The sequence below is a fragment of the Tyto alba genome, unplaced genomic scaffold (genome assembly GCF_018691265.1).
Source record: "Tyto alba isolate M040663 unplaced genomic scaffold, T.alba_DEE_v4.0 Super-Scaffold_27, whole genome shotgun sequence".
Lineage (NCBI taxonomy): Eukaryota > Metazoa > Chordata > Aves > Strigiformes > Tytonidae > Tyto > Tyto alba.
The window spans coordinates 8,476,542-8,504,366 of record NW_024881301.1 but is presented as its reverse complement, the minus strand read 5'-3'; the positions used below and the strand labels follow the sequence as shown (position 1 = coordinate 8,504,366).

The 27,825-nt window shown below is 41.5% G+C and overlaps 1 protein-coding gene across 6 annotated transcripts in view; it reads left to right on the top strand.

Moving 5' to 3' along the window:
• GREB1L (GREB1 like retinoic acid receptor coactivator) overlaps positions 1–27,825 on the top strand; it is a 144,329-nt gene that overhangs the window by 112,826 nt on the left and 3,678 nt on the right. For 5 of the 6 annotated variants that reach the window (XM_042798257.1, XM_042798254.1, XM_042798258.1 and 2 more), the window contains 17 exons: positions 1,691–1,871; positions 3,185–3,377; positions 4,740–4,873; positions 7,096–7,435; positions 11,573–11,688; positions 12,046–12,290; positions 13,350–13,912; positions 14,407–14,509; positions 18,141–18,296; positions 18,507–18,646; positions 20,330–20,491; positions 20,824–21,028; positions 21,734–21,899; positions 22,802–23,029; positions 24,448–24,589; positions 25,712–25,912; positions 27,134–27,272. In XM_042798257.1, coding sequence (XP_042654191.1) covers positions 1,691–1,871; positions 3,185–3,377; positions 4,740–4,873; positions 7,096–7,435; positions 11,573–11,688; positions 12,046–12,290; positions 13,350–13,912; positions 14,407–14,509; positions 18,141–18,296; positions 18,507–18,646; positions 20,330–20,491; positions 20,824–21,028; positions 21,734–21,899; positions 22,802–23,029; positions 24,448–24,589; positions 25,712–25,912; positions 27,134–27,272 — 3,414 coding nt within the window. The remainder of the gene's footprint in view (positions 1–1,690; positions 1,872–3,184; positions 3,378–4,739; positions 4,874–7,095; positions 7,436–11,572; positions 11,689–12,045; positions 12,291–13,349; positions 13,913–14,406; positions 14,510–18,140; positions 18,297–18,506; positions 18,647–20,329; positions 20,492–20,823; positions 21,029–21,733; positions 21,900–22,801; positions 23,030–24,447; positions 24,590–25,711; positions 25,913–27,133; positions 27,273–27,825) is intronic. The other variant, XM_042798255.1, reaches the window with a different exon arrangement.

Sequence of the window (27,825 nt, the reverse complement as noted above, 5' to 3'; positions counted from 1 at the left end):
TTGAGTGTCAAAAGAAATTGCCATATGCATGGAGGTCTGAGGAATGTATGACCTGGAGAAGCATTCAGCTGCCAAGAGAGGGAATGGATGAGCAAATGCAGCTGTTGAGATCTTTTATCCCCTGGACCTGTTAGTGCCATTTGTCCGGGTACGCATGTGCATATGCTCTCATATGTATTAGCACAGACGTATATGCAAGAATCTCACTCATTAAGTAGATAAATTCCCTGGTAACACATTGGCACACAATAATTGCCATGCTGATTCAGGTGGTGAGTTTTCTTCTGGAGGGTTCTGTGTCTACCTGCAGCAGATACCAAATGTTTAAAGAGGAACGAGAAAGCTTTAAGTGGACAGCTTATGGAATATGTCTCTCTTGGGAATGACCTCTGTTACACACTGTTAGTGACTGACAAGTGTCCAGAAAAGCATAAGTGATTGTCCACAGAGAGAATTACTGTCTAATAGAACTAAGTACTATCCATATAGATGTTTGGTTCTTTTTAGCTCTTGATCTCGGATATTTGGGAGTAAGGAAGTCCCTAGGGTAGTTGCGCATTTAGGAATTTTTTTTTTATCAGCTGAACACTTTTTTTTTGACTGCCTTCAGCTGTATATAACAATCCTTTGTCTTTGCATTTGAAAAACATGATTATGAGCTGCTGGCATAATGCATCTTTGAGTAGTTTTGGGTAGCTGTTGGCTTTTTTCCTTCTTGTTTTCTATTCTGAACTAAACAGTCCCACGATTTTTGATTGTGCGGATATGCCTTGATATTGTTCAATATTGTGATCCATCTCTGTATTTTTCTTCTCTGCACTACTTTGCTAGTAAAATGAAAATAATAAAACAGATTACTTGAAGCATGGATTTCTTGTCCTTTCTAACATAACTTTATGGGTTTTTTTGTTCCATTCATTATTTCTTCAGACATTGTATTTGCTTAACTTGCTGCTACACTAAATCAGAGGTTTTCTGATATCTTAACAGGGTTTCACATTTATTTTATATTTTAAATGAATGGATTTTACTTTACTTTTTTTAAAAAATTGTTTTTAATCATTAGGACCCTGGCAAATACATAGTTGACCCACATCTCAAGGTGGCTTATTGCTACTTCTTTAATTAAAATGGTGTTCAAAGCCATATACATTACCTCATACCTACTTTATGAATATGATGGCAATCTATCATTACCAAGACTGCTAGAGAGTAGTTGTATTGACAGTAATATTGAAGTAGGGCATGAAAAAAGCTATATGATACGATATTAGTGAGTGTCAGTTTTATATAAATTTATGATTTTTTGCAAAGGAAAGGTCAGAATAACTTTTTCTGACTCAAGCAGGATTAATATATTACCTAAATGTGGACAAGTTTGGCCTAGGATCATGGAGCATAGCCAACTGAGCACTGATCTGGAAATTTTTGTGAGGGTCTGAAGTGTTTTTGGTAACATGAAAAGTCTTTGAAAGGTCTTCAGGCGCTTTTTGGAAGAAATCCAGAAGCCAGGAGGCACATTTCGGTCCCCATTGTGAGAGAAAATCAGTTCAAATAATCTTTTTACTAGGGTCTGTCAGTGATTTGTCTGAGTCCTGATATTGGCAGACAAGTGGCAACCTACTGTTGACACTTCATTTGTGGATGCAATCAAAGGAAAATATTTTTCTTGTATTCTTCTTTCTGACAGGTGTCCTTGTGGACTTGGGCCTAGAAGACAATGGAACGGCATATCAGAGAGCCGAGAAATACGTGGTTCGGCTAGACAATGAGATTCAAACAAAATTTGAAGTTTTCATGAGACGAGTGAAGCAGAATCCCTATACACTGTTTGTGCTGGTTCATGACAATGCCCACGTGGATTTAACAAGGTAGCTGCTTCAATCTACCAAAGGAAAACTATCCTCTCCCACTGTCTTTCAGTCAGGTTTTTCAAAAGACTTACTGTATTAGACACCCAATGCTTTCTCTAGGCCTAAGGCATTTTGTGCCTTGAAATCAGAAAGCATCTTTTTTGCTTGCACATGATATTTGTTAATAGTTCAAATTCAGTTGAAGATAGGTGAGACTAGTTTAAGATTACTGGATCCCTAACAAGACTGTAGTGGTATGTGTTATGGTACTGAAATCCAGGAAAAAGGGCTGAATTTTGCAACTTCCTTTGTTGTTTTTTTTTTTTTCTATTCCCCTCCTTTTTTTCTACTGAAACCCAAATCTCTCCCATGTTCACAAGCCAGTCATGTTTTAATTCATGTTTTTATCCTTGATGATAGTGTTGTTTGCAACACGAGAAGGCTTACGGACATTTAAATCTTTGCATCATCTGAAAAATGCCCTAGCTGCTGTAAGAAAAGGATTTTTAAAACAGCTGTATTGAATTTGTCCAGCATTAAGTCTAGACACAACAAAACATACACACATGTGCAGAAACATTTCTTCACACTGAATCGCAACTTTACTATGGAAGAAGAAAGAAATAAGTAAAGCTAATTGTTCTGCTCTTGTTCAGTCAGAAAACTGAGGAGAATAATCTTAATGTGATTTAAACATGGTGTGTAAGGTTGTGGCATTCATTTGAATATCAGAGATATAATAAACAAAATACTTTATTTGAAGGACAGCTGAAAATAGATAAAAGCAACATTCTTTCTACTTTATCCTCGCCGTCACATTTTTGTTACTGTCTTTGCTGTACTCTGAATTTGGAATTCCTGAATGTATCTTGGAGGTGAAGGTGTTTCCAGCAGCTGGACATCAGGAGACTTTCAGCTTCCCTAGACTTTTGTAAATTTGTTGTTGTAGGCTGGAAAATCCACTGGATTTTGTAAAATTGTTACTATATGCTATCCCCACAGCTCATGGAACAGTGTTTCTCAGTGAGAGGGATTTCATCAGGTTTGACATATTTTTGGTTTCCTCCAGCTGATGCTCTTTCAAACTGGCACACTAATTCACCTTCTCACTGTCAGCAGATTTTGGTCCTTTATTTAGTTTTATTCCCCTGTTGCCTGAGTCTACCTATAGAGAACACTCAAATGGTTTTGACATCTTTCACCCTTCCAAAGATATTTTTGAGCTGTGATTCTCAGTGCCATGGTCATTTGGAGATTTTTCAGCAGGAAGAGAGTAATCATTGAATCTCAGGATGTCAGTAAGGCAATTCTTTGCATTCTTATTTCTGCAGTGCCATTTCAAGTTCCCTGTCACATGGTGAGCCTAGTCATGGTCTGGCTGATAGAGTTATTAATTGCAGGGAGGTCCTTGAAGCATTCAACCTCCTTGTTCTTCAGGTCAGCTCTTTTCCTTATGCCTTGCAAACGCAGCAGTCCAGGATCAGCTCTAGCAATGAGGTACATTGGATACAATTTGACACTGTGGTAAGTGTTTAATTACTAGTTTTAACTGTGAATTTTAATGTGGACTTCATGCCTAAAGGAATCTAGCAGATGTGTATTAAAGAAAATTGTTAGAAGGGAGCTCTTTCTCTGCTGGAATTTGTTCTTTCAGGCTCCAGATATGTAGCCCTGGGATGCTGATGGTAGGGATAGCATTGACATTTAGGCCCAGGAACTGTGCGTTTTTCTTTGTCCAGTCATGTAGTATTAGAAATTACTTTCTACCCTCTGGTCAGCCAAAGCTATGTAGTCATTCCATAAAGCTCTGGAGCTGGCTTTCCACATATATGCCACATAGCCTGTCAAATCTGTTCATTACTTCTCTGGCACTAATAAAAGTTGTGTGCTAGGTTAAGAAGTTATGGTGTAGTAGATGCTGTAATTGTGCAGAGAAGAGGTGGGAAAGGTCTGTTTGACATTCTGCGCCATTAGCTTCTTTCGCCATTTCAGCCAGCTGGTTCTGAGGGTGTTTTGACTGAACCTGCTTTAAAAATATCCTGTTCTCCTATTCCACTGGTGTCTGTAAGGTCTCTTGAAGTGGTAGCTGTAAAAAATAGTTAAACAGAATAGTGGAAACGAGGGAGTGAGTGAATATTCAAAGTTTGCTTTTTGGTTGATCGTTAACAGATCACCAGTGTGGTAACCTTCTGTAAAATGGTCTAGACAATTTTTCGTTCCCCAAAAGTAAAAAATCAACAACTTTCAGTTACCTGATTGAAAAAGAAATCCACAAAAAAAAGGGAGATGTTATGTGATTAATTACATTACTAATGATTCATTACATTACTGTTGATTACTGGTGATGTAAATGCACTGGAGACCATGCTGTTCTTTCAGCAAATGCCTCATGAAACTTGAGGCAGCAAATATTCTGCCTTTCTGATTGTTGTCTGAAGATTTACAATAAATTATTAGTTTCTGATTGCCATTAGAGATGTGTAGAATCTGACAATCAAGAACAATTTTGTAAATGAATAATCCTTCTGTTTTCAGGTTCTGCTTTGAATAGAAATGAGATAACAGTTGTCAGTAGATAGAAAACCAGAGATAGGGAGTCAGAAAATCATTAGCAGTATTCTAGAAACTCCCTGCAATCACAGGTAGGAGATACAGTGAAAAATTTTGAGGGACCTAAGTCTGTCTTTTCTAGCTGTAGACAAATAATAAGTAAAAAACAAGTTACATTTTATTGCATTCTTTGAAACAAATGAGTAGCATCATTGAGGAAGAATGAATGAAAAGAAAGGATACTTTGCTTCAGAAAATACTTTCCACTTAAATGACAAAAGAAGATAAAAATTGATCCAGTTTTCCTTATTTTTTTGCTATCTCTGTATGGAACAGGATGATGCAGCGAGTGAAGACAAGCTGTACTTTGGTTTGAACGAATACAGCAAATCCCTTCAGTGGGGAGTCACAAGTCCCCTTCTGAGATGTGATGAAACCTTTGAAAAAATGGTCAACACGCTTTTAGAAAGGTAAATAGTAACATGGGAGCTTGGGATTCTACTTAATTAGAATCTTAAGGATACAGATACATTTATGAGCCCCATCACAGGGGGATGAAGACATGATGACCTTTGATGTTGATCTTGCAGTCTGTGAAGTATATGCAATTTTTATTTTTGTAACAAATTTAGTGCTGTTGAAGAAGGAGGGGATATCCTTTATTCGTTTATAGTAGAGATTAGGTCCATTCAGCAGCAGTCCAGGCTCAGCTGTGCTGCTCTCTTTTTTTGGCTCCACCTCACTAAGCTGAGAAGGCACCAGACGTCTCATACATCACCACTTCTGGTCTCTCTTGTTGAGACTGCCAACAGTCTTTTCAATGGTGGCCCACGTGAGTGACATCATTTCAAAAACATATTTTTTTGTTACTTCATTAGCTGGCTATGGCTTTTGGTTCCTGCAGCTCCGAGCCTGAAAGTGGCTTATTAGTACCCTGCAGCTGCCTGAACAAGCTGTTTTCGTAGCACATATCCATGATATCATTAAGTGCGCGCAGTACAGGAATTAAGGCAATACTGTTGTTTCCAGCAATGTGAAGTTAATCTGTTCTGCATATCAACAGGACAGATCCCTTATAACAGCAAGCTATAGTTTTCGTTGTATTTTCATAATTACTGGAATGGGATTGTTCTGTCTTCAGTACTGTTTTTCCTGTTTTATTTGGGTCAATACAATAATTGTAAATGTGTCTATATTTAATAAGTAAAATATAATATCAGATGCTTTAAATTAGGAACATAAATGAATAATTAAGCACATCATTAATCATTAATATTTATTATTAGCTACAAATATGACAGTAATTAATGTGATAATAAGATCGGTTAATATGTCAGTTCTTTAGGCTTCTTCTAGTCTTTCTGATCAAATCCAGTGGAAGAGATATTGGTCACTGTTGCTCTCTTTCTGTTCTTAAAATGTGAACGGGGAAAGGGATGAAGGAGGATTAATGCATGTGCAAATAGTACCCTGATATGAGATTAGGATAAGACTAGAAATTGATGTGAGGTGAACCTCTACCTTGGAGCCAGGATATGCTTTTGTGTCACAGTTCACAGATTTAGCCTCTGTTTTCAGGCAGCTGGGTTATTCCATCTGGGTGGGTGACCTACACAATCTTACAAGTCTGAAAACATTGCAGACATTTTGGTATTATAAGAAAGGCTCCATTAGTTTTAGTAACAAAAGTGTAGTGGATACTGCTATGGGAAGAGGAGTAAAAAATGTTTTTAAATATATTGATTTAATGACTGGCTTATGGTATACAAAACTAGCTACTGTACCTACTAGTTAAGACAGACACAAAATTTTATCCAAATGGTTCCCATATTGTCTATTAAATTACTCAAGAAAGAGGCGAAAGAAATTTGAAACTTTTAGTTATTTTAGTCATTTGGACTTCTGTGGTGCAAGACTAGCACTCAAGGCACAACAGCATAGTTTTTTTCTGTATTATGATGGTGAGTGAACTTGTGGGGAATGTCTAGAAATTGAGTGCTTTTTTGCTTGAATAGGTTTTAATATTTTTTTTCCTAAGCATTTTACTTTGTGAGTTCCTCTCTGTTGTCACTGCTTGTAGCTGTCATGAGAGAGAAAGAAACATTGGCTATGTAAGTTAAAAGGCAAAATGGAAGTTCAGATTTGGCTCAGAGACAGCAATCCCTATTGGTAAATCTGACTTTCTGGTGGAAAGTTGAGAGATGTGAAATTATGAAGTACTTCTCCCACAAATCACTTGAAGCAGCAGTGATCCTCCAGGTTCATGCTGTTTTCTTGCCCTCTAGGTTCACGTTCTCTTGCTGTTCACAAGAAAAAACTTGTGGACAGCAAAGCAATTATTAGCCTGTGCCCTTGGGGTGAACCAGACCTGAGATGATCCTTATCTCCATCAAGTTAAAGGTCTTTAGCTTAAATTTTGGCCCAGATGAGGGTAACAGAAGTTTGTAATTCCTGTTACCTGAGCACAGAACTTGGCTCCTTATCTTCAGCATTTGGACCATGTTATATTTATTTACTTAAAACACAGTTAGGTTTTGTGCAAAATTACTGTCCATGAAAATTGAAGGCTTCATTCTTTGAGAGCTACTGAAAAAAGCAGGCACTTCTTTACCACAGAGTCATGGGTTTTGGCTAGTTTTCAGACATTACAGTGATTTTGCATGTGCTAACGCAGAACTGTATCTCCTCAAAGGTACCCCCGGCTGCACAGCATGGTGATTCGCTGCTACCTTCTCATTCAGCAGTATTCCCAAGCTCTGATGGCTCTCACGACCATGGCCTCACTAAGAGATCACAGCACACCCGAAACGCTCAGCATAATGGATGACCTTATCACTTCTCCAGGAAAGGATAAGAATGGCTGCGGCCACATGCTCGTCATTAGGGTGCCGTCTGTGCAGCTAGCCATGCTGGCCAAGGAGAGGTTGCAAGAAGTAAGAGACAAGTTAGGTCTGCAGTATCGTTTTGAGATCCTCCTTGGGAATCCTGCCTCAGAGCTTACTGTCGCGAAACACTTTGTGACACGGTTGAAGGTTAGAAGAAACTAAGTATCTCTTTGTATGCCCCTTGTAGTCATCTGGCTGTCCTACACCTTTTGTGTTCATTCCCACATGTTTATATGTTAATTATTCTGTAGGAAAAGGGTGCATGTTCTGTATCTGTCTCCATGGACTTTTACTTTACTTTTGATGAGCATAAATGATTTAGAAACTCAGAAGAAAATTGAATTGTTACTAGGCCATGAAATCAAACACTGGATGTTATCTCTCTTGTTAAAGTTGAATAACGGCATGAGTCAGGTTGTTTTCGTCTCTGAAACTCAGAAAGCACATCTCAGGCCTCCTTAGGCAAACTAATTCTTTCCACCAACTTATCTGTCTGTCTAGTGTATCTGTTGTCTGCTCTGTCCGTCCATCTTCCGCCCTTCTGATAACTGGTAAAGTATTCTGCTTGTCATAGACTTCTTTTCTTAAACCGCTGCACGGTGAAAGCCTCTCTGCACAGCATATATGTACCAAGCTAAACTTTTGCATGGATCTGTAAGAGCATGGTTCAACTAGCCAAACCCACTTCCTGAATTAACCTACATTAGACAAAGGGAAACAGATTGCCTGCCTTAGGTACCAGCTTAAAGTGATGCTGTTTTTCTGTCCTGATCCTTGCTCTAAGCCTCACAGAGATACTCATTTTCCATTTCTACTATGAGTTATACAGCGTATTCAAAACCATGCAGAAAAAGAAGGGAAGAGCTCGCCTACAACCAAAAGCAGATATCCTTTAAAGAAGCTGCCACCTCTGCTTCTCAAACCTTGTCTGCAGCAGGAGAGGGAAGAGAGGAGAGTGGTAGTTGTGAAGGAGAAAACAACATGTGAAATAGCCGCTCCGTGCTGCTGCGTTTTTTTGGCTAGGCATTAATTGCAACCTTAAATCATTCTGGACTGTGAGTCCTGTGAGAGCTTCTGTATGGCACTTTGCCATAAGGGGTGCAGCCCTTACACGTTGCTGGAGCAGCCTTGAGGCCTTTAGTGCAGATCAGGATTGAGTGTGGAGCTGTTGCAGGTGAATATCCATGTAGCCATTGATTTGGAATAGGGGAATTTGATCAGGCAGAGAAAGAAAAAACTTCTAATTAATTCTTCTTATTCCTCTTCCCCCAAACTTAAAATGCCTTTTTGGAGTCAACAAAGATGTAGGATTCTGGACTTCTTTCCTTGCAGGTGACTAGAAAAAACACACTCAATTCTGAAACATGCATATGAAGGGAGTAAGGAGAGGAATTCAGTTGCCCAAAGATAAGCCTGTAGGATATTTTTCAAGGGCTTATCCCAGTGGCGCGCCAGAATGATGAAGGTCACCAGTGAGTCTTGTGCTGGGCTGCTGTGCCTGCTAGTGTGGTGCCTGGGGCAACAGGTATCTGAATGGTGTGAGCATATGTTTGGGCAACTGATTCCCATTATAAAATTTATCAGCCATGCTGCCATTGAGTCTGGTTTATTGCAGACAATTTTGATTTGGTCTCTGTGCTGCTTGGCTTTTCTCCTGATGTTAGATGGAGTACTGAAGCTGGAGGACTAGAGCAAGTGGGGAACTGATCTCTGCCTGCTTCCAATAGGAGCACCCAGGTCCTTTTTTTTTTGTCAGGGGGAGAGCAATGTGAGGTTACTAAGTGCTTTCTGGTGATGCTGAGGTTCGAAATGCTGGTCCCACCAATAACTCCTGTCGGTCAGAGAGAGGATGAGACTTCCTCCTGACCTTTTTCAGGGGCAGGGAGGGAAACTTTACAGCTGTTAGTGACCCCAGGTGAAAAGTTTGACTTCATGTAGACTCTCCCTAAGGGGCATTAGCAGTGTGTGTGGTGCCGCAGCAGGGCAAGGAGGGTGGGCAGCTGCCTCTGCAGTGCTGGTAGCTGGAGCGATCCCCTCTCTGTCAGACCAGCCCTCTGGCCAGCCAGCCAGGTCAGTCCTCTCCATCAGGGAGCCAGGCCTCACGGGGGACTGTACACCCAGAGGTACAGAATGAAGAGATGAGAAAGAATTTAAATAACTATTTTGCTGTCATGGCATACCCTTTAAGTATAACAAGAATCAAACTGTTCGGGAGGCATTCAGAAGTGAGGAGCCCAGAGGGCTGTAGCTCTCTGCTCCTCCTCAGTAAGGAGGTCAAGAAATACATCTCCTGTATGCAAGTTAATGGCTCAAAGTGCCAGGCACTCAGCCTTCTTTTTAAGTCCTTAGGTTAGCAGAAAGAAGATCAGCTTTGTATCTGTCTTCCCCTATTTCATTTTCTAGCCATGCACTTTTGTAGAAAATTCCAACACTGGAGAGTCAGGATAACACACAGTCAGACTAACCCTGCTGAGCCAGAAAATATTTCTCTGCTGCCAAGGCTGCTTTACTGAGCCAGTAGATGTTATTAGGTAGTTGGAGAAATAATTTTTTCTGTGAACATGTTATACAGAGGATGCCGAAATCAGCAGGGGAGAGAAATCAGGACTGCGGGAAGTGAATAGAGCCATAGCAGAAAAGGGGAATGTTACTCCAAAATCGTGCTCTGCCTAAGCTAAGAAAAAAATAATCATAGGGTTTTTTCAGTGGAAATTTTCAAAAGGTCAAATGGCATTTTGAGTCACTGATCTGCTAGTGAGTCCTCCTTTTCAATCTCCTTCATCTGCCTGAGAAGATTACTCATGGCCTTTCTGGAGAGGAGGAAGGGTAAGGAGAGAACAGGTCAGGGGTACAGGTTGAGACTAGAACAACCAAGATGGAATTCAAGGTAGGTTTCTTCTTGCAAGGTATGTTTTCCACAAAGCTTGCTTAAGTCTTGTTGCTCTGTCAGGAGAGCTGTGTCTCATTGTCTTGCCCATCTATGCTGAGAAGAGCAATATATATATATATATATATATAATTTTTAATGGGTAATTTGAGTGGTTGGGCTTCCTCTCCTCTCAGCAAAGTAGATTCTGTGCTTCAGCTTCAGAGTCCTCTCCAGAACTGATTTTGTCCTTTATTAATAAGGAAGGAGGAAAAACTTCTTCCAGAAGGGTGATACGCTGTAGCTCAAATACTGGTGATTCTGTAACCACTAGGACTTAATTTCCTTGTATGGAGAGACATTAATGTCTGATTGGCATGGAAATGGGAAGTCTCTGGGTTATATGGAAGGAGCTTCTCTGCTAATCTCCTGTCTTGACAGGTCAGTGAGCCATGAGGCTGTGTTGTCGGTTTTCCTGGCAGTACCCATAATACATTGACAAGAATGGCTGGATATGAACCTGCATTTTTGCATTTCAGCTTTATAATACAATTTCAGTGTTTGTAGAGATAGAATAGCTTGTTTCTAAGTGAAAGTCTGCGAAACTTTCAGCTTTACTTACTTTTAACAGTTGCTGTGGGCTGCTCGTGCCTGTCTTGATCAAATACTGCCTGTATCATCTGGAAGTCTGAATGCTGTGCAATACACCAACAAAAATATTGTTGCTCAAGACAGAGCAATGTTTTTAGGAGACTGCATCCAACACGGAGAACACAAATAGTCTCAGCCAGGTTCAGTAAGCTCTGCAGAACCAAGGGGACTGAAGGGTGTAAGGACATGGGACTGACGCTACCAGCCTTCCCAGTGTTAAGGGAAAATTGTGCAGTTTTGTGGTCTTGGGCCTTAGTAGACTGTAGGTGAGCAGGCCTTTCTTGTGGGATTACCTCCAATTAAAGGGAAATTTTTTTTAGTTCATACAATCTTTCACTATATAGAATAATTAAGCAAATATTTGAGGATGATGGAATCATTTTCATACTCCACTTGAAGGTCTTACTTCAGCTTTACATTAATTTCAAAGAACTTTTATCTGTGCCAAGTTGAAATTGCAATCAACTGCATTTTTCTCCGATAGACCACACTAATACCACACCAGGTGTATGCTTCCAGCACTGAATAACATATGCTATGCATCCTTCTTCTATGCATTTAGTACTTGGCTAACACTTCACTACCAGAAAAAATGCATGCCTGTGCCTAAGGTTTCCTTCCCATTGGCTGTTGGGTAAGCGAACTCTGTATACAAAGAAAAAGCAGGAACTGGGGAAAAAAAAAATGGCAAAACAACAGCAACAAAAAAACAGGTGAAAGTTTAGAAGGTGTCATTTAAATGTGACTGGAAGTTTCTTTGTTCACAGGCTTGGAGGGGAAATGAGCAGGATGACTGGATCCCTCGCACCTATCAGGATTTGGAAGGTCTACCTTGCATTGTTGTTCTCACTGGCAAGGACCCTTTAGGAGAAACTTTCCCCAGGTGCTCTTACTACTCCTGAAATATGGTTGTTCTGTAGCGTGTTTAGAAAAGTTGGGGGTGGATAAGTAGTTTTATACCATTTGTCTATTTTTCACCAAAATAGTGTAGTTTAGACTTTATTTTGAAACAGTTTAAAATTTTGGAAAGTGTGGTTTGTGAAAGGCAAAGCTACTATATCATGTGGGTCAGTGAATGTGCAAAGTACCAAGGAGCACAGCTAAATATTTTAAAATAATGTTATATTTACTGGCTAACAAAATTGTTCATGAGTATTTAATAAGCAGTTAAAGATAGGGAGTGTCCTTCAAAGTCAGAGAAAACAAAACTTTCTTTTTTTTCTTGATTTTGGTTTTCTAGATCATTGAAATACTGTGACCTTCGACTAATTGACTCAAGCTACTTAACTCGGACTGCGTTAGAGCAAGAAGTAGGCCTGGCATGCTGCTACGTCTCAAAGGAGGCAATTCGAGGGCCTGTTGTAGCTCTTGACCTTAGTGAGAAGGAGCATGAGAAGGCTAATGGTAGCGAGAATGACTCTGATGAGCTGTTGATAGACTTGGACCGACCCCAGAGTAACAGCAGTGCTGTCACTGGAACCTCAGGTCAGTTACTCTGCTGTTGCTCTGAAAAACAAGTCTTTGTTCCTGCGTCACTGGAATTTGAATGCAAACATGGAGATGTTTAGTCACACGTGGGTTGCTTAGCTGTATCCTGCTGCATGCTAGGCACTGAAATGTTAGCAGCGGATTCTTTCCACAGTGAGCAGTTTTCCTGTGTACAGCTAAAAGGGGATGGTGTTGCAGTGGGAGGATGGTATGCCATACCTAAGGGTCCCTTGTGAATTTTATTTTTAAACTGCCATTTCACATTAGTTGCTAATTTCGTCGGGTGGATTCTGAGGAGATCTTAAAAATCAGAGTAGAAATGGATAGTATAAAATTTTAGGAATAGGAAGATGTTCTGTAACTGCGGGGGTAGCTGTGGGTGAGAAAGACTGTTTGCCTCCTTGCCAAGACCAACAGAATGGCTGGGTCTTGCCCTACCTCTTCAGGCATCAATGGAGCATCATCTTCTACTGCGCCTTCCCTTCCTTGCATTCTTCAGGTACTTCTGGGTCCTTCCCTTTGTTTCCCTATGAGTTTGGGCTATTAAGACAGCTGCACTGGACCTTTGGCATAGACAAGATCTTCCCATACACCAACTAAACCTGACTGGTATGGAGGAGGGAGCACAACCCAGTTCACATTAAAATTGCAGTGAAATGAATGCTCTGTTCCCCATAGAAAGGAGTATCAAATCGATCTATACAGTGGTGTCTTATACTTGAATTCCAGAAGGTTGTACCATCAAATTCCAGATGGGCAATGGTAGTTAATATACAGAGCTTAGCAGTGATTTGGGATTGGGACGCATGAGTTTGGACCCTGAACCCTAACAGAAGGGCTGTTGCCTCTCCAGCAAAGGGGACAGGTAGGTGTCAATGATTTCTTTTAAATGGTGAAACACTGACCTAAGCCACGTGATGAGCTCACCCAGCAGCAGTCGTTGAACAGAGGTATCTGAAGGTTAGGATTGTCCTGTAGGCCAAATTAGTTAATGATTTCTTTACGTTTTCTTATGTCAGCCAGTATCTGTTCACTGCCTGCTCTTTGTTTCCCCAGGTTCCCTGGCAGACAACGGCGTGAGCTCCTCGAGTGCTGCAGACAAGTCTCAGAAGCAAGCACCGTCGCTTAACTTTCAGACTGTGGCGCACAGCTCAGTAGATGAGGGAACTTACCCCAGTTTCACAGCCGGAGAGACCCTGAAACAAGAATGCGACTCCCTGGGTAACCAGATGGCGAGCAGCACCACTTCGAAACTGTCGTCACTGTCTTCAGTCTCCCAGACATTTCGGTGGCCTGCCCATTCGGCCAAAGACAGCAAGGCCCTCCGTGCTGCGCTGCCGCGCATCGTCATCCTATCGAAAGCTGCCTACTGCCTCCTCAGCTCGCAGAAAAGTGGGAATTTGCCTTCCTCCTCTTCCCTCCTGCCTCACGCTGACGTGTCTTGGCTGAGCTCTCTGAGGCCCCTGCTTCACAAGGACAGAAGCAGTGAAGAGCAGTCTCTGTACTACAGGCAGTGGACGACAGCCCGACAGCACCACGCGGACTTCAGCAATCAGGGTGAGACGTCTGGCTCGAGGAGTTTCCACCCCAGGCGGCTGCTTTTGACAGGACCACCGCAAGTAAGAGAACAGTTCCTTCCTCTTGTCTTACTAGCAGGATGAGAGCACCAATGATGAGGGCTGCAGATTGTCCTGTAAAGGCACCCTGCAAGGTTGCATGCAGTGATGGATTTTGAGGCCAAAAATCAGTCAAATTTTAAGGTTAAGTCCGTGCTGGAAGTGGTAAGGAGAGGAAGGGTGATGCTCTATGGTACAGTTTAGCCTAAATGAAATACGTGTGGTTGGCACTGGGCTTAAAATTGCCATGAGCGTATGAGTAGAGAAGCAGTTACCACTGCCCATCTCCCTGCTTACAAAAGTGAAAGAGGCTGTGGGCCAGGATTTGCTCACGGATCAGTTTTGTGATACTATTCAGCATAATGGGGGATATTACATCTTGCTGTGTTTTCAGGCAGAGCTAGAATGGGGTAAGTCCAAAGGCATTTATCTGAAATGGATTCTTTCTTCATATTAGTCTGAGTTGGGATTTAGATTTTTTTCCATCTCTGGCTCAGGTGGGAAAGACTGGTTCATACTTGCAGTTCCTAAGGATTCTCTTCCGCATGCTGATCCGGTTGCTGGAAGTAGATGTGTATGATGAAGAAGAGATTAATGCCAGTAAGTATTTAGTAGTCATTCTTAATATGCATTACAAAGAGCCTCTGTTATGTATTATTCAGCAGTGATGAATTTTTAGGCTCACGGAAAGACTACATACCACTTGTCCTGTCCATTAGTGTGTAGCTAGACTTAACTGTAGGTGTTTGCATATATTTAAATATAGATGACTAAAGCCATAAATTTTATATTGGGCTTGGGTGAGAACTATTAAATGTATTTTGGATTGATATATTTGGATAGCAATAAAATGAAAGTGAACACACAGTTGTATATGTGCAACATCTGCCCATGTTATTTCTTCTTGTTAGTTTATAAGCACTGGCTGCTTCTAAGCAGACAAGACATTTAAGAACATTTTGTTCCTGGCCGAAACATCATTATTATTTATGTTTAAGTATAAATTATATACCAATTTTCAGTAAGACTCTCTTCTGTCTAAAGCTTACAGGTCTTTACACTGAGGAAAAAAGGGAGGGGGAGCCTCTTTGCATTTGTGCTCATTTGTCAGATCTCACAGCTTGCTGTGGCAGGGCTTCACCTTGACACGCACAAACCCTTTTAAAAAGGGGTCCTCCTCAGTGTGTACTTTACCTAACCCTGTGGTTTCATAGTGAAAATAACTGTGATTCATAAATGTCATGACCATTAGACTGGCATCCTGAAAATTTAGTTATTGTCAAACCTTTGAAAAGACTAGTTTGTATTTCTGCTCAGAAAGTGCTATTAAATGGGAAAAAAAAAAAAAAAAAAAAGTATTTTTCTTTGATTTGGAGCTTTGGGGGTTGTTACTCTCTCATTATTTGAACAGAAGTACCCCAAAAAACGTAGGATGAAACATCAAAATGTAGGAAAAGTTCTGCATCATGCTGTCTGGCCTTTTGTGATCATAGCAACGTGTCACACCTCTGTCAGGAATGTGTGGAACTCCATCAGAAGAGCAGTTTGGGTTTGTTTGGGGTTTTTGGTTGGGGCTTTTTTGCTCCCTGTAGTACTTCTATTGGAATGCTTTTCCAGAGCCCTAGTGCTCTGATGATTGAAAATATTGTTTTGTTCTCCAACCCAGAGATGTTCCCGTCCCAATTATAAATATTGTCTTTGGGACTAAAGAAAATATTAGTTTAAATTAAAAGACTTTTTCTCTTATTTGATGTTTGCTTCTATGGTGTAGACAGGAAGCAATCTTAGCACCTTTCAGTGTTCATCTAGATAGCCTGGATCTTCTTACAAATGACAGGCTCTTTATTCTCCTTATTGGTTTAGTAGCTCTTGCCTGCACATCTGTTTTCAATTTATCCTTCTGTTACGTGTACGACCAGAACTGAATGTGTTATTCTGTGGGATGTTTAACCAACCCAGCGTGCAACAGCTCCTGTATTCCCTTGCCCCCCACTGAAAGTCCCACAGCTGATGAAACCTGTGATTGCATGTTCCCCCATTTCATTGGCACTGATGTGTAGCTTGTAGTCATGGGTTCCTCTGCAACTCAAGTCATTTCCAACTGAGGTACTCCCAACCTGCTGCAGAGATGCTTGTTATTAGTCCTTGATTATACATATGACTTGTATTTTTTCTGTTAAATATCACCCAGTTGCTGTTGTTACTGTTTCTGAGGGCATTGAATTCTTTCTGGATGATCTTCAGTTCCTCCTCCATATTGACAATGGCTCTTAGAGTGTGCCACCAGCAAACTTAAACCAATTGGATTTTTTTTTGAGTTGGTGACATTAGTGAAAAGATTAAACAGTATGCCCCTCTACCGATCTTTTAACTTCACTAGTAACCTCCATCTGCCTTAATGCTTACAACGTTACATGCTGCCATCTTCTGTTTAATCAACTTTATCAGTTTACAGACCATTCACTGTCTCCATTTTCTTCAGGTGTATTAATAATTTGTCATATAGTATCATATCAAATACTTAAGTCCAGAAGGATAAGATGCGTTGCATTTCCTTTTTTCAGAGAAATAGATATATCACAACTTTATAATGAAAGTAACACAGGATTTCTTTAGTCAGCCCATGTTGCATTTTATTACAGTTTTCATTTACTTCAACATCTTTAATTATTTCCTTCACCTGACCCAAGTTTTGAATATTACCAAGGTCAAAGTAATGGACCCAAGAGCTCCACAGATTACTGTGTCTCTTCTTAAATGTTGATAATATATGCACTATGCTTGCATTGATAATCAGTCTCCTGCCTGATTTCACAGACCTGTTCTTATAGAAAACTGGCATGGAGATTATTCTTTCTCTCTGTTTTGAGTGTGTATCCAGCTTTTAGAGTTTTGTTTCCATCCTGGTTTACAGTAAACTTTTTCTTTCCATGAAAACATAATCATCAAAGTAAAAAGAAAATGAAAAATTTATTTTGATTTCTATAGTTGAGGTGATACAGCAAAGAAAATTGTAATTTGTTTTCATGCACTTTTCTGAGGTCTGCCTCAGCGTGGCATTTGGCAAAGCTTATTTTATCTCACACTTGTTGGCATGTAAGAAAAAACATCATTCACTGGTGAGCTTTTTCCATTCCTCATGGACTTTGCTTGTTCTTAGTGTCCTTTTCGAGGTCCCTCTGAAGCCCCTTCCTCCTGGTGTGTTTATTTTCCTTGGTATGCTGGTTGCTGGTGGTTTGGCAACTGCGATTCCAGGAAGTTCAAGTCTCGTTCCTAGGCGAGTCCCTGGTTTTCTCAGGCCAGCTGACTTACAGAGCAAGCTTTCTCAGGATTTGTGTGTATGAACAAATGAACATGCCTCACCTGGCTGGCAGCGTATGTTAATTTGAGCACGACACCGTGCCAGTGACGTTAATGGCCTCTGCACTGCTGCTGGCTGCCAGCCTATTGGGTCAGTCTGGGTAGAGCGAGCATGTGTTTATCTGTAGACCCAACCGTTGTTTCATCTGAATTTGCTTTTCTAAACCCAGTAACCTCAGTTACACACCTAATTTTGTATGTTCTTCATTCTAATTTTAAACTGACTTGACTCATGTTCAAGCTGCAGTCCAGGGATGTTATCTTTGGCCAGTGATTTCTAATGTTCCGATTACTTACACTTGATTTTGTTCTTTAGACTTACTTCTGTTGGCTCAAAGCAAAGAAGTTCCAGTTGATCCTTGCTGGCCACCTCCCGTTCTCTAACAGGAATGTGTCTCTTACTGCCTTTGTCATGTACCACCAGCTACTAGTTCATAAATTTATACAGCCTCTTTCTCCTTGCTTTCATCTGTCTGCCTTTGGGTAGTTTTGCTTCTTGGTTACCCAGTGCTCCTCATTCCACCACAGAGAGGCTCAAGACTACACCAGCATCTTCTGCACTAATAGAAACGTTCATTTGAGCATTTTATGCTTAAACCAGCGTGAACTAAACCTCAGCAGCTTGAGCAGAGCAGAAAGATACCTATGAGGCTTCTTGACTTGCACGCAGTTGCCAAGGAATTGCCATTTTTTTGATATGGCTTTGTGTGGACTTTAATTTCAATTTTGGTAATATTTATGATGTTCAAAGATGCTTCTGTGTGTGTGTGTGCACCTGTGTGAACTCTTGTGCAGTTGGAAATCAGCAAACATCACATAAACACCATTCAGTGGGTGTCTGATACTGCTTACCTGAAGTGTGTTGTTGCAGATCATACAGAAAACACTGAAATTACTCAGTCTAGCAATGACCACTGGCCAGACATCGAGATCTTCAGCAAAATATCTTTTGATCTGAGTGTACATGACCCCAAGTACAGAACTATAAGTCCTGTATACACGGAACAGCTCTCAAGAGTGAAACAAGGTAAGTAAAATACAGAGTTTTTTTAGGGATACTTTCCTACAAAGAATCAGTTTTTACTGGTTCGTTTGAATATGAGTCCACAAGAGCCTTTAATCTCAAAAATTATATGGAACAAAACAATGTGCGCGTTCTTTACAGTTGTTACTAGGATCACAGTCTCTGTTTTTTAACACTTATAACATTTTTGTTACTACTTTTCTTTGTGCACAGAAACCAGCAAAGAAACAAAATCAGAGGAACCTAAGAAAAGGGAGACTGTGTCCATGATGTTGACTAAATATGCAGCTTACAATACGTTCCATCACTGTGAGCAGTGCCATCAGTATATGGACATAAATCCTGCCACACAGGTTGGTGTCAAGCTATAAGGGTAAACTGCATCCTTGGTTTTCCTTGGTCTCTCCACGCTCTGGTCTCAGGACTCGTGATCTCACCTTCCCTGAGATGGAATTGTTTAATTCTTCCATTCTCAGGGGAGATACTGAGCTACAGACCCTGGAGCATCAACTGTGTCTGCTGCGTTCTGCACGAGCAGTTCTCTCCAGCTGCCTCTGACAAAGGGTGAATATTGTGACTAGTTGTCTCAAGCCAAAGCATTATTCAGCCTGCCCAGAGGGTTCCCAGTGTCTCACGGGAGAGGGACTGTCAAATTAAGAGAAATGCTTGTCTTACCTAAATGCCAGCCATCCACATCTGTGATGGGAGACTGGAAGGCCAGCTTCTTCCTCCCTTTGTATATAACTGCGCGTGCTTCTCATGCAGTAGCTTATGAGTCACTGGACAGAACTGATCATTTTTACCCGTTTAGTTAAAAAACTTTTGATCTCGAAAACAAAGTTATGCTCACAGGAGACTGGCAGGTAAGATTGTTCCTCGTTAATAGCTCAGACATTATTTCTTAACCACCAACAACAGATTACTTGGAAGTTCTTTATCTCAAATCATTCTTTCCTTGCTTGTTAATCTTTTCCAACCGGTCTCTATTAAGCTAACACAGCACAGACACACTGACCTGGAAATGTACAATGTCAGTTACTATGGAGCAGCACCAGCACGTCTGATTTAAGCCTCATGCTTCATTAAGTACGTTGACACAAGCAGACCCAAAGAACATCTCTTGTTCCCTCCACCCATCTTTGTGCATGTGGTCAAACAGAACAACTAGTAATAAATATAAATATCCACTGTTATGTGCAGGTGTGAGTTGTGTATATAGAATTATGATAGCTGAACTCAGCAAAATGACACATCTAAAGGGGAGTCATTGGACAGCAGGCATTATGAAGGGAGAGAGATTCTTCAGTGATTTAAAAGAACCTAAATAAAGCCCCTTTATTTTTTCATCTTTACTTAGGCTAATTATTTCAATTCTTTAGTAAAGATTATAGAAAGATGACTGCTGAGAGTAAATGACTTGACCTTGTAGTAAGACAGCTGCTTCTGTAGGGTGAAATCTTGTCAGATAGTCGACACTTTCTATACACTTACATGGTTCAGTGAAGCACAGTGCAAACTTAAGCTCACTGAAATTCTTCATAGCCTTGCTAATGGCATGGTCTGCCTTGGTTACCTTGCTGCTTGGAAGAGTATTGCACAGGAAAAATACCTACTGATGCAGCCATGCTGCTGCTGAGGTGTCCGAATGGCAGCACGTTCTGCTGTGGGGGCCGCACCCACACGCTGCACTGCTCTTCGGATCTTTTGGGATAATTTAGTTGGACAGCTTGTTTGCTGGTATATATATTTTTCACTTCTTGTAAATATTGATAAATAACTTCAGAAGAGTCCAGACTTTACTGGTACAGAAAGTTCATTCTTGTAATAGCAAGGCCAGTTACATGCTTAAATAATGTGGCTTATGGTAGAGGAAGATGAGAATAAAATAAAGCTAACTTCAGTGACTGAAAGAGAATGTTTTGGATGTTCTCCTCTGATGGCTTCCAGTATTGTGACCGTAAGAGCAGGTTGCCGTATACTCTTATGTGTTACCTGCTTGCAAATGTTTGGTTGTTTTTTTTTTTTTTTTAATACAGATATCTGACTCCACTCTGCATGCATTCACGTTCTCATCCTCGATGCTAGGAGAAGAGGTTCAACTACATTTTATAATCCCCAAGTCCAAAGAGAACCATTTTGTCTTCAGCAAGCAGGGAAAACATCTAGAAAGCATGCGTCTCCCACTCGTTTCTGACAAGGTGCGTGGGCTGCTCCTATCCCTCTGCTGGCTACACGTGCTGAATGCAGACAACTTGACCTACATTTGCAAATTAATGCTGGTTGGATGGTTGATGGCTTTCTTTGGTTTTCTTTTTGTTTTGAAGTCCTTTGCATAATTCTTGCCTGTCTGTCCTTAGAACTGGAGTTTTTGAGGACAGTCATCCCTTTTTGCGTTCCTAGTGTCCAATTCATATGCGTTGCAATGATCAGTAATCTTAAAATCCAGTATAAGCAATTAATAAATAAAAATCCATATCAGTAGTAACCTGCTTTTCACCTAATGTTGCCAAAATATCTCCTGTTCCATCAGAATTTGAATGCAGTCAAGAGTCCTATCTTCACTCCATCAAGTGGACGTCATGAACATGGCCTCTTGAACCTCTACCATGCCATGGAAGGCATCAGCCACCTTCACCTCCTTGTAGTCAAGGAGTATGAAATGCCACTCTACCGTAAATACTGGCCCAACCACATCATGCTTGTCCTGCCAGGCATGTTCAACAACGCCGGTGTTGGTAAGAAACACCATCAATGCATTGCTTTAAAGATACCAAAATCTATGCTGGACATCGTGGATCAGGTTGTTGAAGGAAGCATTGGAGCAGCTCCTCACACCCGTGCTGTGATAATAGCTTCAATATCTGTGCAAAATACAATGATGTGTAAGAACTGCTGTTAGGGATATGGAATGTAGGTTTGTATTGAACACTGCCTTCTCAGTTTAAAATCTGATGTTTCGTATGCCATATTCACTCATTTTACTGAGCCCTGTGGTGTGAATGTTCGTTCTAGACTTTTTACACATGATTTTTCAAATTGCAACTTTTTTAGTTAGCTGAAGCTAAATATCAGCCTACAGCTGAACCCTGGGGGGCTTGAGCTTTGGACTTCATTTTCATGTATGCTGTCTTTCCGGCAAGAGACTGTACGTAGCTTCAGTTTTAGAATCTCAGCCCCTTCTTGATTCAAGTTGTTTATTAATGCCCACAAAATCATGTTCTGCAGAGTTTCTTAAAAGGTCCAGTCTGTTTGGTGTCTGCCTTTCGAATTTGCTCACACCGAGAAAAGAACGTACTGATTTCTTTTTAAACTAAGATGTTACGAGCGATAAGTTCATAAAGGGTAATGATTGCAGATGTTCATGCAGCCTTTCTCTCAGAAGAGAGAGAGATAAAATCTAGTAAAGATTTCTGTATGTCTTCTTTATGGTGTTTTCTCAGGTGCTGCCAGGTTTCTTATTAAGGAGCTTTCCTACCACAATCTAGAACTGGAGCGAAACCGCTTGGAGGAACTGGGAGTCAAGCGCCAGTGCGTGTGGCCGTTCATCGTGGTCATGGATGACTCCTGCGTCTTGTGGAACATGCACAGCACCCACGAACAGTCGAGGTAAGTAACCGCCCCGCGCTGGGGTCCCTGCACTGGGCCAGCACAGACGGCAGCACACCTTCAACTTAGGCTCGTCTCCAGCGTCTGACGGGGTATGAAACACCAGACAGCTAGAAAAGTTGGGCAGCTGGAGCTGCGGGTGACATCCTCAGAGTATTGCTACGCAAAAGCGGCTTTCGGCAGGGCCTCACAGAGGTTGTTGCTCACTCAGTTGTTACTCCGGTAGCCCAGGAACTGTACACTTGGACACGAGGTATATTGCCTGAAATGCACAAAATCAGCTCTTTCACTCAGAGCAGTAGGAAGGCTGTAGATAAGTCGTCATCCAACCTCTGCTGTTGAACACTTCCACCTGGCTCTACCCTTCTATCTGCGTCCCACAGTCAGTACCATCAACAAACCTCTGCTTGTACTTGTTCTTTGCTTAAAGTCACTCTCGCTTTTAGTGACTAAGTGATTTCTCAATATGTTATTTCTGTGATTTGTTTTGATACAATTTACGTTTCTCAATGAAAACAGTTTATTTCGGGAACTTTAGCTTTTTCGAACACATTAAGCGTTTGCTCTTCTCAGCACTTATGCTGTCCATTATGGAGAAAATAGCCTTCCAGAAACGATGTGTAAGGTGATTCCTTCCCCCTTCCTAAATTGCTGTGTAAGACCTTGTTCTGCTGAAAGGCCCATTTTCTTATAATGACTATATTGATAGAATAAGATTTGTTGGCTGTTGTTTAAAAAGTCTCTGTTTATGTATATATTTTTACAGCATCTAGCATAAACACTTTCAATTGTTAATGGAATTTCTTCATCCTTTGTATACACATATATGTATATATATGCAGTGTGTGTTATCTAAAAATAATAAGCCACGTTTGTATGTTGTGTCTGATCACGTTTTGCAGCCAGTCCCTGGAGCCTGGGGGTTCCAGCAAGAATGTGTCTCTGAAGAGCGTCCTCCAGCACATTGAAGCCACCCCCAAAATTGTTCATTATGCAATCCTGGGTGTTCAGAAATGGAACAGCAGGCTGAATGCCAGGAAATCAAAGGCTCCATTCTCCAGGTGCCACGTGCGTGATTTTATACTGCTCAACATAGACCTGACCCAGAATGTGCAATATGATCTAAACAGGTAGGCAATATATATATATATATGTGTGTGGTAAAATAATATGCTGGCATGATAAGAATCTTGTCACCGTATTTCTAAATGCTGTTGCGATAAACAGAAAGATCCACACAATCACAAAAATGAAACACAGAGTGATGTGTGTTGCATCTGAATGAAGAAGGCATCAAAATCAACTTACCATCAGCCAAAAGCACAGGGAGAGACAGACTGCAAGGCAAAGGCAATGAGGGGCTACAGAGGAATGAAAAGGCAGGGGGCAAAGAAGAAACTGCAGGAGAAAAAAGTAACCAGGGGGCCAAAGATAGAAGAAAGAAGCCAAAATGCCATCAGTCACAGGAAGAGTGTGGAGCTTCCAGAGTGCCGCCGTAAGAGGCAGGAGCCTGTTGCATGACTAAGAACAAGAGTATAGGAAATGGTTGAGCCGTGGCTATGTCAGGTGCTATGAGGAGGGTTTCCTTGTGTTTCCTTCAGAGTTAGCTGTCCTCCCGATCGCCACTTGGGTTTGTAAAAAAAAGAGATGAATAACTTCCCACTGGTTCCTTCCTTTTTTTCCCCTCCTTACCTAACTCCATCCTAAAACATTTGCAATAAAGCACTGTTACCATGAGGCTTTACCTCTAGTTTTCATCACAGACTGAAGTCAAATTCCCTCTCTTCCCAGCCAAATGAGTTTAGAATAAATCCTGTCTCTGCTAGCCACAGACTGGCCCTGGGGCATCTCACCCTAGTTTCCTGCTGCTGTTTTCAGGAATCCTGTATATTTCAGTGAGGAATTGTAGCCTGTTAGTGCAAGGCAGGGTCTGGTGTGGCTTCTAGAGCTCCTGATTTCACATCCTGTGGCTGGTTGAATCATGAGATGGGAATCAGCCCACAAAAGCGATCAATTACATCATAAATAGCACAGGATAAATGTTACTTCTCAGCTTGTCTCCCATAGCCAAATATTTGTTAAATCCATATGTATCCCCTGATTCCAGTCCATCAAAAAACATGTCATGTAAAACTGGCTTGTTCAGAAACGGAGGTTGGTCACTGCAGAGCTTCTTTAAGTTCCAAAATATATATATATTAAAAGAACTAAAAAGAAGAAAAGAAGAGGAAAGGATGGGGAGGAAATGATTGGTGCCAGTACATGACAGGGATGAGAGGGCTGGCTAGACTTGGTATGAGGAAGAAGCATATGGAGGCACTGAAAAGTGAAGACTTCTTTGGTCTTCAGATGACCCAGAAGTTGCTTTCCTACATCAGGAGTGCATTGAAGGAATGAGTCTTCAGAGCTGTGTAGAGAATGTGTATAGGCCCCGTGTCAGATGGTCTCCAAAAATCTCTGCTGAGCCCGTGCAGCAGCGAGCGTGTGAATGCTTGCTCACACACAGCAGCCACACAGCTGGTTTAGTGATCCCCTGTTTAATGTCCAGGTACTTCTGTGAAGATGTAGATTTTAACCTGCGGACGAACAGCAGCGGCCTGCTCATCTGCCGCTTCAACAACTTCAGTGTCATGAAGAAACATATTCAGGTTGGAGGACAAAAGGACTTTGCTGTTAAGCCAAAAATCATGGTGAGTGTGGCTGTATGCTCCGTCGTATGTAAAGGGTAAAATTGGGACCTGTTTCCTCTAGAGATAATGAATTCTCTAGCCTTTTAGATTTACTTCGTGCTTATGTGACATCTGACACTCGTGGTCTGCTCTGCGGTCAGGCTACCACATCAGTAATAGAAAATAATAAATATTTTGGTAATTAAAATTACTAACAGTAATCCTAATCTATTAGAAGATGGACTGGGATTGGAAAGAGTTTGATCTAGCCATTCAGCGGTATCGCCAGCGGAGGAATAATGTGCAGACATACACTCCAGTCAAAAGCAGGCAAGTTGTACTGGACTTGGTTTTAATAATTTTAGCACAGCCACTGGCTGCCAGTGTTTGCTGGCTTGTGATGACTTCCAGTCCTTGCACTTGCTGACAAAAAGAGACCTGAAGAAAGGCAATGGAAATTGGAACCTTCTGAAATCCACCCAGAAAAGCCAAGTATTTATAGAAATGATGTGGGGATACCAAATATTTTATACAGTGTATGTTACACCTATGCTGGCTTTAAATGGAGGTATATTTCAAAGGGTTGGTTTTGATCTAAGAATCTTACAGTTTGTGTTCCTGGTGGTTTTAAACACATCCCACACCATCCCTCTTTTAAATAAATCACTTCTGTATTTCAGATTTAACTGACTAAACCCTGGGTTTGAGTATTTCAGGAATTCATTCTCTGAATTTTCCTTTTCTTGTGGTTGCAGTGGAATCTGTTGTGATGGACTGGCCTATGAGAAAACTCCATAGAAAACATTTTCTGTGGATGACTCCCCACATGGATGTCATTTCCTATACTGTCCAGGCATCAGGCAGAACGAAGGGCACTCTGACAGTTTGAACTCCATGTTTTCTGTCCCTTCTTTAGGCAAGCAGATACCCACAGAAGTACTTGGCAACCACACAACAAGTAATTCATTTATTCCAGTGCTGTGGTGCTATGTCAGAATCAAGTGGGGATTTTTGGTTCTTTCCCCCAGCTTTCTCTCTCTTCCTGCTCTGTCATGGTGATCCCTTCCCCAGCTAGAGGAGCTCCTGCAGAGTAGATACCCTCAGTAGGTGGGTTCAAAGTGGCTCCCCTTGGTTTCATTGCAGGTTTCGGAAAGCCTGGCACCAATATTGCCTCTTCAGTATGTCTGCGCCCCTGACAGTGAGCATACATTGCTGGCAGCCCCGTCTCAGTTCCTCCTGGAGAAATTCCTTCAACATGCGACGTACAAACTCTTCCCGAAGGCCATTCATAACTTCAAGAACCCAGTGTTGGCCATTGACTGCTACCTGAACATCGGGCTTGAGGTACAAAATATTTGCAGGGATAATGGGGACCAATAAAGGCAAACCTTTACTTCAACGTCTTTCTTGTGTTGAACCCCCCTTCTTTTGTGAACCCTCAGCATCAAGGGTAGTGTTGGAAGACTGCTCTCAAACAGCCAGACTCTGCTGTTGGAGCCAAAGGAGCAACTCTGCTGGAAGAGCTGGTGGTAAAGCCGCCTAGCTGGCTGGTGTGGGTGGAGACCAGCAGTTGGTGATGGATTGGTGTGATCTGCAACAGAATCGGGCTTGTCTGTCTGAAATAATATTTCATATGAAGCAAAGACCCAAAAGCGATGCCATTCTTGACAGAGCTTGGTGTGCTGCTTTGTCTGTACGAACACTATCCACAAAATTTTTAAGATCACTGTCCTACCATACAGCTTTTTGTTATCTCTGTTTGATTTGTCCTTGCAACAAACCCGTTTTGGCTGAGAGAGTTTCTGATGTGACCCTTTTCTGGTGGCTTGCTTCACTAATGGACAAAGCTCATCCTTTGTAATGCAGCTTTCCTTTTAGATGATTTTCTTTTTATGAATCTGGGTTTCTAGGGAAACTAGGTTTTCGGAAGTGTATCTTAGATGTCTGTAGGGAGCGTGATCAGAATTCTTGAACCCATCGGTCAGTTTGAACTGGGTCTGAAGCAGGGTGAAAGTCTGACGGGTTTTGTTCTGGCAAATTTTACGGATGTCAGTGGCAAGATAGAGAAGAAACCCTTTGATACGGTACAGCTATTGCAGCACTGAAACACAGGAGAGCCCCAGTGCTGGGAACCACTTGGTTGATGCTTGTGGTCAGCAAGAGAAAACATGTGCCAGCGCAGAGGAGCTCAAGCTTCAGGAGTTTCAGTACTCACAGAATTGCTTAGTGTGTCTGACACCACGTATCCTTGTTAGAACAACCTAAATAACCGTAATAGTCGCTCTGAGCAGGTAATTCACAGAGAAGCAGAAAATCAAACTGAATTACAGAGAGCCCCGAGACAATGTGTTGCAGACTTGGCAACCAAATCTGAATCTAGAAGTTTGCCCTGTGTGTTATTTCCTAGGGGAAGTTTGCTCAGTAGTGCATTCTGGTTGGATTGTATTTTTACCAGCAGGAGCTGACTCGCCTGTTATCACTAAGCTACATTCTGTTCCACTTAAAGTCACACTTAGACATTTTCTAACGCAGAAGTGCCTCCTTTCTTCTCCCCTTCTGTTTCAGGTGGCCATATGCTATATTAGCTCCCGCCCGCACTCAGTCAATGTCAACTGCGAAGGGGTGTTCTTCAGCGGGCTGCTGCTCTATCTCTGCGACTCCTTCGTTGGTGCAGACCTCCTCAAGCGGTTCAGGTTTCTGAAAGGTAATCTCATTGCTCTGCTGGGCATCCCGAGTGCTTTCCTGCCGAGTAACAGCACGGAGGAAAAGGGGAAGGTAGAGGATTAACCAGCTTCGTTAAACAGCTCCGTTATTTTCAGTTAGGGCTGCCACTGTTTTCAAGAGAAATAGATGGAGTGTTACTTTTGGGAGTGGATAAAACTGTTCCTGTTGGTAGTAAGTGCAAGTGATTGAATCTTTGCTAAGCTTTGCTAAATAACATTCATTAAATTATTTTAAAGTGACATCAAACGGAAGTAGGTGCAGAAAAACAAGGATACATGGAAATTGTGTAAGTCAGCAACTTGAGGGTTTGGAGCGTAGGTGTTACTGATGATTTCGCTCTAGTAATCCGTCTATAATGGCAATAAACATTCAGTACTGTAGATCAGGGCAGCTCTTAGCTGCAGGATGATGGGGTCTTCCCTCACCAGAGCTTCTCTAACGCTCGTTAAAAACTTTCTTCCTCACTTTATCTCAACACTAACATGCAGCACATTGCCAGAGGTGTTCAGTAATGCCAAGGCGCGTGGCAGAGC